At 44.4% G+C, this 16990-nt stretch overlaps 1 protein-coding gene across 1 annotated transcript in view; it reads right to left on the bottom strand.

Annotated features, from left to right (window-relative positions):
* The window catches only part of LOC128721845 (atrial natriuretic peptide receptor 1), a 28912-nt gene extending 16172 nt beyond the window's left edge, over positions 1 to 12740 (bottom strand). The window contains exons 1-3 of the mRNA XM_053815642.1: positions 12134 to 12740; positions 8122 to 8520; positions 5560 to 5586 (exon numbers count right to left, since the gene is read on the bottom strand). Coding sequence (XP_053671617.1) covers positions 5560 to 5586; positions 8122 to 8520; positions 12134 to 12740 — 1033 coding nt within the window. The remainder of the gene's footprint in view (positions 1 to 5559; positions 5587 to 8121; positions 8521 to 12133) is intronic.
* Between the last annotated feature and the right edge of the window lie 4250 nt (positions 12741 to 16990).

Raw genomic sequence — 16990 nt, 5'->3', positions numbered from 1 at the left:
CGTTAGTAGGATGTGTTGTCTTAAATTTTCAATTGTGTAGCTTGCGTTCCATGAAATCCTAGCAACCCGAGAACGTATCATGCTTGAACCCTAGTACTGCATGGGAATTTTAATCAACCGTTAAACTGCGTAAAGTTTGTGCAATTGCTGTTTGTGTTTGTTTTTAATGCTCCAGTTTCTTGTCATGTATAAGCATGCATAAAAACAAGCTTATCTACCGTTATTTTACCACCCAACCAACAACGCATAACAGTTGAAATTTGTTACCCGAAAAAGGTCATGTTCGGTAAACTTTTCATTCAAAACTATGCCTTTCACTAGGATGCTGATGAGGATTCTGGGATAAAGCATGCACCAAAGCGAAGCCCTAGTGAATTCGCGTGTATCCACATTGTTTGAGAAGGAAAATATATATTAAAAAATAGCGTTGCGGTAAAACGAAACATAACTGCAATCTGCAGGGCGAGCTTTGCGTTAAAACAGCACAAACGCCGCTCAAAGGAATGTTCGCTCAGGGGCAAAAACGTTCGAAAAATGTTACATTACATTTGGTGCAACAAAAGCAAAGTTTTTGTCGACTATTTATAAGGTAACAATATACATATATATATTTTTGTGACGATCATTACAAAAACAAAAACAGCAAAAACGTATTTAATTTTTTCAAAAGTCTAAATATTAAAAAGACAAGTAAAAACGTATGACCTACGTGCAAATGCGTACAAACAATTTTCCCTTAGAAGCAATCGATACCCAACAAATCCTATCCTATCCTATCAAGGCATAACCTTTTCACGCCTTGTCTACCATCACATCCAACCCAAGCACTAAATAATGGCTAGAAGAACTTTGGGTTGCTGTAGAGAAAGGTTGGTATCTGTTTTAAGCATCGCTCCCGTGCCATAAGGTTATCGTTAATTCAGGCGCTAAATTAATAAACACTCAACTGATGGCCATTTCGGAACGGGGGAGCATATCCTTCCCACCGAAAGGACCATACATTGTGAAAAAGCAAACCCGCCTTCTGCTGCTTTTTTCGGTGGGTGCTTTTTCCCATCGTTCGTTGTTTGTGACTGGTGTGTCGGTGTCAGTTTTCTATTATCTATTTGGATGTAATCCTACCCAAACCGAAGGGTGAAGAAATTGTCGTGCGCTTTAACGCGAAGAACCCGATGCACGGTTACATAAGCCGGGCGCATTCTACGTTAGGACAGATGTACACCATTTCGGTGGTATAGCTTTTGCTCTTCGAATCAGCTCCATTTTATTTGGTAATGTGAGCCTTTTGCCCAATGTTTAGGTAATCCTTAACCGGTCAGTGCGATGAGGCTGGTGGCTATGATGGCTGCGAAAAACCGAGAAGAAGATCATAGCGCTGTGCAACGAGCGGCAGTGAACTGGCAAGTTCGGCTTCAGGAATTGCTGAACCGGCGTATTGTTTTGTCCCCGGGAGTACCCCAGAAGAGGCTTTAGGGTTTAGCAATGTTAGGCGCTTCACTATCAGTGCAATCGAAACCACAAAGCGCATGATTTCTAGACTGTGTTACGATAAAAAAGGAACTCAATTAGGTGAAACGGAAAAGTACACATCAGGAAACAATATGAATCCTTCTTATGATGAACTGTTTTCGTTCATCTTCTCAAAGCAATAGCATTCTCTTTACGTGTGTTTACGTGATATGTTAGTAACAATGTTAATTTATGTAACAAAAATCTCAATGCGCTGTCGTTGTGCAATATCGTAGCCTACATATTAGGTAGCCTTGGTTGTTTAAAGGAAAGTATGGACCAAAAACAGTAACACAGCAAATTAGCAGCCAGCAACTGCATTTGAATCATGAGAATCCACTCAAGAACTAGCCCAGTTTCCGCTAAAGCTCGTGTGCAGCTCTCGTTGCAGAAGATGCCTTCTTTAGGTCGCTATGATATCACATCAAAAGATCCACTTTTTAGGGCAAAAATTCTTCGGAAATCAAAATTGCGCATCCCGACGTTGAATCAACAACACATTCCCGCAGCACGATGCTTCGTTATGCCGGCGTACCGCTAGCAGCATGAATGCATCGCACATCGACATTATGAACTTATGCTGCGGTGTTTTGTTTTTCGACGGATTTCTTCGCAAACACTTTCTTCTCCCTGCGAAACGGCGGCGTTCCAGGAGGGTATGGAAATAGATTTAAGCCGGAACAACACAAAACTCAACGAAACAGGCAGCACCTACTACGGCACATGGAAGCGGGCAAAAAGGATCATGCCCTTGGTTCCGAGCAGTGTCGTATTCCTTCCGGGATATGGAGCACACGAGAGTTGCGTGATGAAGGAAGGAAGAGGATAAATTTCCGCTTCGAAAAACAGCTGCACTGTTTGCGAAATTGTATTAGGACCGGAGAGCAACATTATGAAAGTGAAAAAAAAAGGTTCAAGCCGGTTACATTTGGGGTACGTTTCGGGTTTTTCCTCGGGCACACGACAAACGTAATTCATGGATTATCCCAACTGTTGTTGTAAAAAAGGGACAAAATTTCTCTGCGCCTTATTTCGATCCTGTTTAGAGCGTACAATTACGCAGAACATATGGTATTCACGTTTGTCACATGACAAAAACACAAACAACCTCACGATTCGTGCTGTTTTCAACCCATTCAACATGACGTACCCAATGTAATTTTCGATCAAGAGGCGTCGCTAGGATGTGGAAAAAAATTTCTCTTACAAACGTCCCTTTTTTGTCTCATTTTCTTTCTCTCTCTCTTGTACGTTTCAGGTGTGGTTTGATACTACGCACTGGGTTGAGAAAAGCGATGAGTTGCAAAAACCGCACACACTCATTTTTCCCACCGGTTGCACGCCTCGCACCCTTGTTTGTTATTTGCAAACGCTTTTTGCCATTGTTTCGCTGAAATTCGCAGAATCGTGAAGCGATCAGACCGATGTAGGTAGTATTTCAATGAACCGGGATTGTTTGCGCCTCCATTTCCGATCTATCAAAGAGGGGATTCTGTTCGGAGCCGAAAAGCAAACGCTGCTCGTTACAGTTTGACGATTTCGGCTCAGACTCGTTAGAGAGAAAAAGTTTCTTTATTTTTTTTTTCTATACATTGAGCTAGGAATTGCAGCGTAAAGCAGTCAAGCAAAGGGAAGCAAATATCTAAAGGACACATATCGAACAAAAAAGGTGAAGGATGAGAGTGTTGATAGATGCGTATTTTTGTCAGCAGTTCTTCCCGGGGAGGCCAGCTTAAATTTTTTTGCATTTTTAAACAGACCCATCTAAAAATATGCTCACTCCAGAGCAAACGAAGCTATCCACTTTCAATTTGTAGGGCGCAGCAAAAAAAAAATAGGTACGACCTTCGCTTTGCGCACGATATTAAATTAAATCCATCAGCCCCATAATGGAACGCATTTTGTTTAGCAATTTAATCATTTCGTCAGTCATTCGCCGGATGAACGGTACAGTCTCCGGTGAGTAACGCAATCAGCGAGCGTGCCGAAGCGGCTTGGCCGAAGAAAACGAAGGGATTGTTGTTGCTTGAGTTTTTAAGTGCTTTAATTTATGACCGTACACATGCACACGAGATGCAGCACCAAAGCGTGGGCGAAAAAGAAGTCCTAGAATGATGCACTACTCCACGCGCCGTAGGACGTCCAAGAGGTGAAAGGATGAATCGTGCCAGAGTGCAAAATATGTTCGTCTTTGAAGTAGCTGCCAGGACGACTTGGCGTGATGGGAGTAGTTTGCAAAAGCCATCCAGCCATCCTGGACGTAGGAATGCACCCCAAGGCGCTCTTATTTTCATCATTCCGGAAAGTTTTCTCGGCAAAAACGAGAGTTAAGTTCGGTCGACTAAAAATCCGCACACTCGCCATGCACAATAGTACAGCCACCGTAAGCCGCCGATCGATACGGGCATGAGCTAAGAAATTGTTCGATCTTGAACGTGAAAAAACCGAACCAATCTGGACGTTGTCACCGTCTTTTATCAATTAAGGAAGCAGTTCACTTCGTTCGCGAGCAAAAGGCGTCCGAAGAAAAGCGGACGGCATTGGCATGGTGCTGATGGAGTAATATGTTCCGCAGGGCTGTAACAGAAGCAGCAAACCGAACAATCAAGCATAATCCGGAACTAACATTTTGTATCCGAAGCTCGGAAGCAACAGTGCGTGAGAGAGAGAGCGAGGGAGAAGCTCGATGTCCTGTGTTCCGAATCGGGTTCAGCCGCCAATGGACGACATCCCGAACTCGCTCCAAGATGGGTCCATGAATGCGGGAGTAATGAAAAGCTAACAATGGTCGGTGAAATGCAAAACAAAAGCGAACATGCTGGCTTGTGCCAGAAGGAACGACTGGTAGAGCGTGAACATCGTCCGAAAGAGAGACCACGTTTCAGTTTTTTTATAATCCGTAATATTACACTCAGCTCCTGCGGCCGACCGAGGGTGATGGCATTCTTTTGACTAACGTCTTAAAGTTTTTCTACTCGCCGACTCGCCTCTGTCCTCCTCGAGGGGCAAATGGTTCATTCATATTGCGCCACGTGCCTAGCGGGGTAAAGTTGAGACTTTTAAATAAGGACACGAAAGCCGGAACCGGCTCGGCCACGCTCGGGAAGGAATGTCCTCACGCAAGCTAGCGACCCTTGCCCACGGTGCCAGCTTGTTGGAGAAGGTATGTCAGTATTTTACTATTAATATTCTCCCAAGAAAGCGGCTTGAAAAACTAGAACCATCCGCAACTTGGGGCTCGGGGATTTAGGAAACAAGAAACAGGACCCTGTGCGTCGGAGGCGCACTTCTGAAGGAACGGAGACAAAAAGTTTCCCCACTGCGGGAAACAAACGAGTCGATTGCTAAGCCACAACTAATCCCTAAAAAACAGGCAAGTCTTAGCACCACTGGGCTCAGCACGAGTGGGCCATAAAGCACCCAGCCACACGAAGTGGCAGGAGAGTAAGTTTTATCAAGAATTACGGTGGCAACTGCACGGGGGCGTAAATGTAGAAAATTCCTCTTATTCTGCCACTTGAATGGACCTAACACCGGGCGTTGCGTTGCCTCCTCCGTAAGCTGTTTCTTTAAGCATTTCTGTCGAAACTTTCGGCTGGATTAAAACCTTCGTTCGGAAGCATTCCGACGGCTGGGCCGTCGTTATTTATGGCAATCAATTTCAATTTTGCGGTAATTAAATCCACTCTTTACTTTGAGCTGCCCGGAACAGGAGCAGGAAACTTTGCGGTATGTGAAGAGTTTACTCGGGGAATGTTAATCAATTTGCAGTGAGCTTGTTGCTGATGAAATGGCTCGTACCGCAAACGGTACTGATACCCACGGGAAGCGAGAAAAAAAAGGACCCGAAAACACATGTTTTGCCTTGAAAATCTGTACAACGTGATATGTTTGTAGGGTCACCACCGATCAACCGATATATCCTGAAGCAGTGTATATATTTTTTCATTGGTGAGTACATGTAGCTACAAATGAAACTCGTTGCATTTGAAACTAAAATAAAATTAAAGCAAGAATTTTTGTGTGTGTGAATAAAGATACATAACGCACCTACCAAACACCGACGATACAAATGAACTGCGCATGAGAGAGCATGAGATGAGATAACAAGAAAAAAACAATGAGTCGAATCAATGAGCATGTTCGTTATTAGTTAGAGAGAAACAGTTTAAAAAAATAAAAAGCTACCATCTACATGCTAACTCAAAATGAGCCTCCAAAAGGCTTATAAGAGAAAAGAAAGAGATAAACAAATCCTGACGAACTAGAAGGCGTGAAGAATATGGCCGAACAAAAAGCACGTTCGGGATGAAGTAGGATCGTAATCACTGCTGAATCAAAGGACGATTAATCTATTTACCCCGACAGGAAGCGATTGAAATAATTACGACAACAGCAGAGAAGCGAACCGTGTCACGGTGAAATGCGCAAAAGGATTCGAACGCTGAAAATTGATATGCCTTTTCAGTGTTCGCGATACCACCCGGCCCGGGGGACAATGAGCTGTGATCCATGGTGTGTCATAAACCACAGACAATCATCGTTAATCCATAAATCACTAAAAGCTTTACCGGCCGGCAACCATGCCAACGCGCATCCCGAATCGAATGGAGTGCTCGAGATTGTGCTTTGGTGATATTTATAATTTACACACACGCACACACCCTCGAGCAGCGAAAAGGATCCGTTCGGAGGCAAAGAAGGACGGATTCTGTTTCGTGCTTTAGTAGGCTCTGACCAGAGACAAGTCCCTTGCTAGTGGCGATGACTTTGCAAATAAAATCCCACATCCAAAGGCGGTGGAGTTCGGTGGTGATGGAGTGGAATCGATTCACGACTGAATGGGTTCGGGAAAATGGACATGGCACTTCGAACTATGAATCCTGATTTTCTCCAACGGCTCTACTTCACTTCCGGGAAGTGAATGGGAAGCCGGACGGGTAAGCGAAAAGCCTGAACCTCGAAGTGGAAAGTATTATAAGGAGTGCAAAATCTGCAAACGATAGGGCACACCCATTTCGATGGCATACGGGCTAAGGCTCACCCGTTTCACTCCACCGCGAAGGCACACTAGCTTCGACATCGTTTATGAAATTGCAAATGTTGCATGGAGACGTCTCTGTGGTCTCAAATCCGCCATGCTGTATGATCCATAATTCATTCGTGCTTAAGGACGCTCCTACCCGACTGATTAAGCATAATGTGCCAGTATCCCTTTGACTGGCACAAAGTTCGCGGATAATGGTTCATTATTTAAGCATGCGCTTGCATAAAGAACCCGAGACGGTAGATAAGAACAAAAAAGGAAAGGTAAGCAGAATTCCATGTTTTTTTTTTCAATGTTTTACTCAAATTACACGAGCCAACATGAATTTGAACGATTCAGCAAAACTGTTCCTCTTCTTTTTATGTACTTTTTATGTTGCGTCTAACGGTGTATGAAGCACCGTAATCGCTAATTAATTAAGCGGATACATAAAATGTAAGTTTTACTTTTGACTAAGAGTCCTGTAGTGCAGGAAAGTTGATAAGAATATTTACAGCAGCTTCCAGAACAGTTACATTTTAGGGGACTTTCCGAACACCCGCACTAATTGACGCTTGGGAACTACAGCAAACACTAACGAAGCTCATTCAACCGATAGCGCAGCAGAAGAACATTCCTCACGGACCAATAAGTCACGTTTAATTACTACTCAGCGCGGAGCTGTTACTGTCGAAAAAGGCCAGTTAATTGCGCTAGAAGGTCTTGATGCAAAAGGGTTCGATGTTGCTGCCGATTGACACGCTTGCGTTGCGCTTACTGAAATCAATCGCTCATATTTTGAGCAAAACCACACGTTTTTGGCAGCGGTATCGACGTGAAATCAACACCACACCGTGTGCAGTGAGCCGATTCTCGGTAAAAATATCCCAGCGACGGTGAAACATTTTACCCATGGCAGGGTGTGACGAGTATCGACAATTGAGATTCGATTTTTGATTTTTTTTTTATACGCCGCGTGCAATTATACCAACGGTGTTGAATACCCAACTGTCACCACCGATGTTTGTCTCGCCATTCGCCATTCGCCGGCCAATGACACGTTTAATTGAAAAAAGAGAGTTACGTTCGGAACAAACCGAAAAAGTTCACCACCTCGGGGGCCAGTTGCGTGTTGCAGTTTTTTACTCGCGGACAGAGAAGCTATAAATAGGAGCACCAGTAAATATGTGACCTTCCGCAAGGCGCACAATGAGTGGGGCGACCGGAGCGAGAACGGCGCGCTTGTACCATGCTGAAAGTGACCGAACGTGGCCAAGAAATAATGAGCCTGCCCTTGGCCAGGAGCTTCGTGATGTATCCTGCCAATTCCGAGCCCCGCTTTCCACGGGAACGAAGGAAAGAAAGCCTCCCACAGCAGCAACATCGATAAGGTCAACGGGTGGGTGAATAAATCGCGGCCCAGAATAAAAAGGACGAAAACAGCGCAAGAATCGAGTCGAGGACGCGATTGGCGAAGGTGAACAGGACAAAGAGAGGGAACCGAGAAACAAAAAATTCAAACCAAAACACCATCAGGGCCGTGCCAGACCTACTGACCCACCCAGAAGGGAAGGCCGGATACTTACTTCGGGCGCGATTCTCGATGCGGCTTAACATCTTACGGTAATCGGCTTGCTGGGCCGTCTCCTCGTCGAACGTACCGGACAGCGACTCGTTGCCACCTAACGCACGGTTGATCGTGTTTATCACCATCGAGCAGTCGGTGTAACCGCGGCCAGACTTCTCGTCCCACTCGTGGTACAGGAACGCCTGAAGCGTCCAGTTGTAGTGCCGATGGATCTCGCGCATCATCAGCCCAAACGCACGGGTGTCGCCGGTCATGCGCGTTAGCATCGGGTAGTTTGGGAACTTGAATCCGAACGCCTCCGAGACACCACCGGATGTGATCACTGGGATGTCCCAGACCGTGCAGTAACGCGTGATCGGTGCGATCACGTAATCGTAGATCGGCCCAAAGAACACGTCTGCCGGAGTCGTTGGAGGCGAAGAAATTGGAAGACGTTAAAAGGCTGGCTCTGAGCTAACGTAGAGTGGTAGGTTCGCTTTGGTGATCACTGGAGAAAATACACACGTCACAGGAATCAAATCGCTCGCACGGATGAAGAACTTTATCCATCGTTATGCATACACATCGTTAGGATACACGCTTCTGCCTCGCGAATGAGTGGACGAATTTTCATGGCGGATTCCTGTGGTATCCCTTTAACGAGATGGTACCTGAAGGACATCTTCTCGACGGTGCACAACACGCTGCACCTTCACCGTCGATCCTTGGTGAAGGTTATCGCGAGTGCTTTGCATGCAAAGGCGGCCCGAATGGACCGTGGATTCCCGATGTTCTATAAAAAGCTTCGCAACGATCGCAAGCGGCCCTGGTGTGGCCCTGAGACGGGATAAAACGGTCGTAAAACAGGACGAAAGTGGTACGATCGCGCAAAATGGCTGCATGGCGCGATCGCGGGACGAGCGAACGCCTCCTTTCCACGATAATGAGCGTTTTGAAGGCGATAGCCCTTAATTGACCATTGTGATAGAATTCCAAGGCGCAATGGAAGGCTTTTTATTGACGAAAACGACGGCCAAACGGAAACCGGTCGGAAGGTTTTATGCATGAATTCGCTCTTGCCCAGGGAAGGAAAGCACGATCAGGACAAGGACATTCGATCGGGTTGCTATCCGTTGGTAGCGCGATCCGCAAATGGGCAGGAAGGCATGGGGACAGGAGAGTACGGCATGCTAAAAATTGGCATTTCATAGGATTTCGATGGAGGTGCGCTTAACGCTAAATATATGCACATTTTTTTTTCGTCCATCGTTGCGAAAGGGAAGGCGTAATGTCTCAGAGACAAGAACTAGGTGAAAGTGAGGAGAAAGTGTTGGAGTGCACGGAAAATGCGGTGGAGTTTCTCACCCTCACGCGGGATCTTTTCGAAAGGACACTGGGAACATGAGAGAGGGCTATTAATTTATCGCCATATCTTCGCCTGTGGTCATAACTCAGCACTCCGAAGGCGCGGTTATGGCCACCCGAACTGGTGCAGGATGATGGCTTGCTTGTGCTCCACATTACACGCGGTAGAGAAAGGTAAAAAAAGGACCTTACACGCCACCCGGGATCGCCATCGGGAGCTGATCCGACATTCTTTCTGCCGGCTGAGAAAGTCGAAGTGGGATTTCTGGGATACCAAAGACACGAAAAATAAGGCAAACAAAAAAAATGTCACCTGGCGTCCTTTCGCAGGTGTCCGAATACTGCCCGGTACGTTCACATTTCCGTCCCGGTTGGCTACCAGAAGCGGATGAAGCGAGTTCGCAAGGCCTGTGTATGGAAACATTTGCTTTTTCTCTTCCAGACGGTTCCCAATCTCCGAATCCGGTGCCAGTGGGAAGAAAGTAAAAGTACGGGAAGAATAACAGCCACCGAGGGACGGGCAAGAATAAGAGTTTTCTCTCCCGTTGGGGATTGAAGCAAAAAATTAAGTACGCAAATCGCTCACAAAGGGGTCTTAAGCCACGCCAAATAAAGACACAAGCTCCATTCAAGAATACTATCCCAATTAACGATTGTAGCCGTATAATTAAATTGAACGGTCGCACTGGTAGAATTTAATGGCGGCCCCATCGAAACCGCGGCGTGAAGTTCCCGTTAATTGATTGGGGCAAATTTCGGGAAGGAATCGAGCAGAAAATGTGGCCCACGAGTTGATGGACAGCACGGGAAAACATTAAGTCCAAATAAGTAAGCACTGAAGCAATAACATAATAAGCGAGAGGCTGTCACGGCGGAACCTGCAGCCAGGTTGAAACCGGCCCGGTCTTCAGGAGGATGTAGTAGGCCTCACTCGGTAAATAAGCGGGAAAAAAAAACATAAAGAAACACACTAAGAAACAGAACGCACCGCGAAACAAAGTACGGCTCGCGCAACCTAGCAGGAAGGTTGGCCTTTCGCAACTTAACCTTCCACCGGGCTGTCACCTTTCACTTTCGCCACAAGATAAGACGACACGGGAGAAGCTGCTCCAGGGGCCGTCGGGGAATCGTGCAGCGACAGAAACGGCTATGGTGTGACCACACCGTACACGACCTGTTGCTTCTTCGCAAGTGTTCGCTTGGGTGTAAGTTTTTCTACTTCTTCCTTCATTTTGATCCGCTGGAGCTTGTCGTGGCGAAAAATTCGCACATTCATACGTTGGGTAGCAGAAGGTATTGGACAATGGATTTGGCCGGAACTGTGTGAGGTTCGCAGCAGCTGAGCTAAGAATGATGTGGGGGCATGTGCCAGTTTCATAATGTTTGCCAGTCTTTAGCTGGATGACTAATGTACTACCCGAAGGTACGCAAAACATGAGTAAATTATAAAGCTCAGATATTTTAAAAGTATTATTATTGTACTTTGAAATGTTTTTCTGATATGTTTTCTACTTTTTTAATTGATCACATTCCTTAAATTTAGTTTCTAACAGAAGGAAAATTAGGTTCAACATTTTTGAAAGAAATTGTTTTCAAAAGTAAGAAAAATGAACGTTGCTGGTTCAAAGAACCTGTTAAAGTTTGAGTGTTCTCAAACTCAGGCTGTCAATGCCGTAATCCAACAAGTATTTACCAGAATCCCGCTGACAGATCATCGAGTTCTTTTTACGCATTTCGTAACCTTAAAACGAAAATCTTACTTGGTTCAACAGCAATTCATAAAGATTACGGCTTGATCCGGGGGCGCTGCCCGGGAAAATCATTAATATATTGCAAAACGGGCCACGAAAATGCTTTGCCAATCTGTCAAGCAAAAGGACACTTGATTTATTGCAAATCAATTGTCAAACTGCGCGTTAAATTGCCTTCGGTTTTGAAGTACATTTTGTCGAAGCTTATGGTACTTGGAGCGATTGATTGGTTCACCAGCTGTCTTGTTTATGCGAATTCAGATTCAGTGGTTGAACATAGTATCGAAAACAATCATTTGTCTTTCATCCAATAACAAGAAATTGCGGCAACTAGAACTATTTGTTAGTCAATCAATATGGTAATTTGAAACAGGATAAAATTTGAGCTGATTTCGAGCTACCTTGCAGTCAACGTGTAAACCGTGATACGTTAGTACCAAGAAACACCTAACCGGTTTGTTTATTTGACCGCACCGACGGTAGCATTCCTGGTAGTTGTTTAACATACCTTAATACATGTCGAGAATGGTTCATACCACCACATAATGATTGATGGTTTTTGATACCACGACATTTGAATCGTTTTGAATCAGTCAAACAATATACGTTCAAAATTATGTTATGTTACGCTCTCCGTACCAATTCCAAGTATTACCCCAACATAAAACTTCGTTGGATTGATGAAATATGTAAGATAAACGTGATGTTAACATGTTAACATTCTAACAATGAGAGCTCATTTGTGTTCGGCACACGAAAAACACTCTGTGTAAGAAAGTTTAAACAGACATAACGAACGGATTTCTACCGTACTTTGCATCCAGCATAAACATTTGATTTGATTCTTGCACGTGATTTTCTCCAGTTTTCCATTTTCTATGAAGCGACCAGCCACCCTTGGCAAGTATTCATCACCTGGTTGTTTTTCTCGAACAATATCGAACGCTCCTAGTGCACCAATGGTGGAGGAGCCTTCCGTGTCACGGTAGTCTACTTCAATACGAAAATTCTGCAGCAGCCCACCGGGCGCCGTGACGACCTGTTTCGCCATCTCGATCACTGGCAGCACCGTTGACAGGATGCACATATCTAGCCGATTGCCAGGTTGGCCTGGAAGCAATACGGCGAACTTGACAAAGTTTCCCTGTTCGTTGACATTTTTACCAGTTGAGCTACGATTTGCCGCGGATGCACTGGTACCGCTCATCTGCTTACAGTCGACATCGCGTTGCGCCTGGTTCATAGACTTTCCGTCCGACGGCTCTGTCAAACTGACACCTGTCGCAAAAGTTGTGGGTGGATTTCCCGGAACTTTATCAGTAGGTGATACGTCGACGTGTTGGTGCCGAACACGTGTGTAATCATTGCTCTTGGGTACCGTCGATGTAGTAGCACTGTCTATGGATGCTTCCACCAGGGATAGCCTACCGGTGCGATGATCTAAACTTATGAGCAGCACGAGTAGCAATATCATTCCACATCGCACCACGGCACGTCTAAAACCGTTCGCTTGGACGAACATGCTGGCCGGGTGTTAAACTTTTTGCCACCAATTTGTATACTTCCACCCGTTTATCGCTGCACTCGCCGCATCACTGTTGAAACACACCGTACAATGCCACGAGAAAAATTGGCGTATTCTTTTCGATGCTCACCGCACTCTGCGTGGCTCTTACGTCGGTATTACGTACACTACGCGACAACTCATGACGCACTTTTACCGAAGCGCATCACGATGCGCCACTCTAGGTGTAGATAAACACTACTTCCTTTTATGCTGCTCGATCTGAACGAAAATCTGGATGTAATTCACTAAAACGGCAGCCACACCATCCGGAGAACGTTTATATCGCACGCTTCACTGCTCCGCACAACACGAGAAGCCGGGAAGTACAATTCGATCCAGTAGGCTGCGCTTTCGATGCGTTAGCTGTTGTCACTACTCCCATACCTGGCCGGTGCGGGATTATTGTTCGGATGCTGCCTGTCATCGGCAGTGCTGCTGCTGTCGGCCAGAAATGATACGATTATACTTTGCCGCAACGCGACGTGCCGAAGCGGGTTATCGAATTATACGATCTAATCGTTACGCTTGGGTGAGTGCGTACCTCACGACTGATTTTTTACGCTTTTCCCCATTCAATTCAATTCGTTCCCTTGAATTCCAGAGCAGCATGTCTATCACACCGCTTTTTGGTGGGAGTAGGCTGTTCAGCTGAGAACACCTCTTACACGTGTTCTTATGAGACTTAATGATATTTTTGATATTGTTCATGATATTGTACATAGTAATTCTTCTTTCGCTCCATTACGAGACACCGAATAATACATATATTAGAAATAAAATTTAACTAAAATTATAAAATAGTAATAACCAAGAAATAACATTTTAAGCTAATATCAAGTTAAATTATTTTGTGAAAAATGACCGTTGTTCCTCGGGGTTGAGAGATCAAATACGTCTCACAAAAAAAAAACAACAAATTTTGTGAGTTGCAACTGATTCCGTAACGTTTTGACTGATTGCCTACCGGGTCAGTGAAGCGGGGTCACGTTGAGTTTGCTTTTTGTTATGTTTCGGTTGTTCCAGTAAACGAATAAATGAAAAAAAGCGAGCGGCGAAGCTTCAGCCATTTGCGAATGGCAGTTGCTTAATTGAAACCGCATGCTAACGAATTCATTGCCTTTCGTCGAACCTGTCTGGCTAATATTCACGATTATGATTTTGTTTTGTTTTACTTTCTGCGGCATATTGGACGACGCCATCCGAGATTTGGATTTTTTTCTGCCACTGATTACTTAATACGTAAATCAAGCTGATATGTATGCACGGCGGGAAGCGAGGGAGAGAAGAGATAGTCTCGCAAAATGGGGGAAAGAAAAATCGTCTTAAAACTTATGCAAAATAATAAGAAATTCTTAAAGGTTCTGTCTTACGAAACAGTTCAATGCAAAAGTTTCAAATTTCATTCAGCATAAACAAGCTGCAGCACCACAAGTGATGGAAAATAAATTTACTTGTATTGGTTATTCGGAAACAACACAGCACGTTAAGATAAGAAAATTAATTCTATATGCTCATGGACAAGAATCCGAAGTGCAAAAGGAAACCAATTGGTGACACATTTCGAGAACTTATTTTGCTCTATAGAGAAAAATTACATCATGTCGTGCGTTCAAATTTCTTCTCATCAGCGTATTAAATTATAAATTGCCACGATCAATAATAAGCACAGGTCACAAGCAATAAGCAGTAGTAATTAAATCGAGGAAGTGTTAAATTCATTGCCCTCTTGATGAATTAAGGAGACCCCAAAATTATGACCATCTGGAAAAATAATAAGGACCATACGCAACACCTAGGGCTATAAAACTTATGACGTTCACCCAATTTTGAATCAGGTTGGCAATGAAATAAAATCGTTTCACAGGACCGCGGCTGCCAGTCTAGGAGATTCACAAAAAAAAGATCCTCGACGCTAAATGCCACTCAAAATTGTTCTCATTTTCAGCCGGCCAGAAACAAAGAAGGTAAGCAGTGCGAACAAATAAAACTTTACCGTCCATATATTATAGGCCTGAAACGCATTCGTATGTTTATTTATATTTTACGATCCCATTAGAGTTGAAATGGTTTGGGCAACCTTTTCGGGACAGTTGATTAAATTTTATTTTATCATTTATGCAAAAACTGCCGGCGCCGAAACCTAAGCAGCATGCAGGATACGTGCCACGTCTTTCCTTGTATCCTGACGAAGGAACACCAACATGATCTCAGCCGACCATGATAGCAACATGGGCAGCTAGCTAATATGAATACTGATAATAGTATCGTGCCGAAAAGTAGATGCGGATTACGCTAAAATGGCATGAATGAGCTGAAGCAAGAGCGTCGCTCAAACAAGCGCGTGTCGTCCATCTTTTCTAACGTTCGTTCCATCAGTAAGTAATTATAAAAATACTACCAACTCGATGGATGCTGCAGAGTAAGCTCTTCTTCTTCCTCTCTGTCTCATCAATCACGATGAAACCATGGGACAGGTAGGAAAACTGATAGTCTACCAAGAATGTTACCATCTCGGTCGTTTCAACTCGCGGTGATCGCGTGCTGTCAACCAAACCAACGCCATTCGCGGGAAGGTTTGTGATTCAGCTTTCATCTCGAAAACTGGTGGTCCGACCTTTTTGTCGGTCTGCCCCCGTGAGCCGCGTGTTGCCAAAAAATCAGCATATTCATGGTCGCGCTCATTTTCCTGCCATCCTAAGCCTGGCTCATGCTCTAGCTGATGCAGCAGCAGCGGGTTTCGTGAACCTTTGACTCTACCTCAACCGGCTGGAAGGCTATCTGCGATAAAATGGACACCGAAATGGCACCTCGAAATGATTGCTTCTTTCCTTTTTTTGCCAAAGGACGAAAAACTGCCCGATCCCGCAAAACGCAGCCTCGAATGGGATGCCGCTCGGAACTGGACCTATAAATTGGCATCGTGCATTCGGGCGCTAATAATAGGCGAAACGGGTTTGCAAACATTTCTGACGTATAAAAAAAATATACTAAAGCCGACCTGACGACATCCGTGAACCGTTGACATTTATCGCGACGTGTTTTGTTTTAGATTTTGTCAGGCTTGAATTTTGCGTGTATCAAAATCAAATAACATGCAGTGGAATAGGTGCGTAAGGTTGGTGGAAAATCATTATATCGAGAGGACTACTGGCGAAGGCACAATAAACATCTCTTATGTTGATTATCGATGGGGAATAGAAGAAAAAACGACTGAACCTAGCGCTCTGAAACTCGTAAAGAATTAGATACGATAATTAGTTAAACGCCTATCGGGAAAATTGAGCTTGGCTTCGAAATAGCTACAAATTGGCTAGGTATACGAGATAGTCTTCATGCAGTGGCACGCAAAAGCTGATGTAATGTAAATGAAGCTGTTATTCTCCGGGATTAGCTATGCTAGCAAGGATTTAACCTTTAGCGGACTCATTCGTTCGGAATTCATTTCTTTTGAAGCAGCTGTTTCTACTATTCAAGCTAAGCTGAGTTTAGCGTCTGTTTGTGTATTATAAAATAATTTGTGGTGAGGTATTGTTTTGATAGCTCCATCTTTTTTTTCCGGTCTGATACACACTTTTGTGCAGAAAATCTAAGGATGTATATCATTTGTCACAATCGTTGAGAATCGCAATCGGAAGGAAATTTAAAGCAAATAAATAAACAATAATCATGAATTTACCAGCAAACTATTTTGGGCTCCACTGTATAAGAATTCAGATCGCATCAAGAACGATAAACTAATGAGGAGTGTATTTTTGAATTCGACCATACGGAACGATGCTAATAGCAAAGTCGACACAAACGCCATTATGGTGGAGCACATATGTTTAGCCAACAGTGTCGCAATCAGCACATCATAGCATTTTAATAAAAATCACACAAAATGGCCCTCTTCGATAAGATAAATCTATTAGCTAACTCGCTTAAGGGTGCTTGTCTCTACTGTGCGCCACCATTGAGCTAGCTTACTTCTCGGGTGCGAGAAACACGATCAATTTTCACAGCCAATGTTCCTGCCACATGCCTCGCTTTCCAACCCATCTGGAGGGTCAGGTGATCGCGATCGGAAGCAGGCGGTTAATTGACTCGCTGACAGGCGACGTGCACCACTGTTCACAGTATGTCTCGGACTGGGGATTTCATTTGCATCCAATATGGTTCACGATTCCGCTGCACTGCGGTACCTCGCAATGCGTGCAAAATTGACT

The sequence above is a fragment of the Anopheles nili genome, chromosome 2 (assembly GCF_943737925.1).
Source record: "Anopheles nili chromosome 2, idAnoNiliSN_F5_01, whole genome shotgun sequence".
Taxonomy (NCBI): domain Eukaryota; kingdom Metazoa; phylum Arthropoda; class Insecta; order Diptera; family Culicidae; genus Anopheles; species Anopheles nili.
Note: the sequence above shows the minus strand (reverse complement) of the source record. Positions and strands in the feature narration are given on the sequence as shown.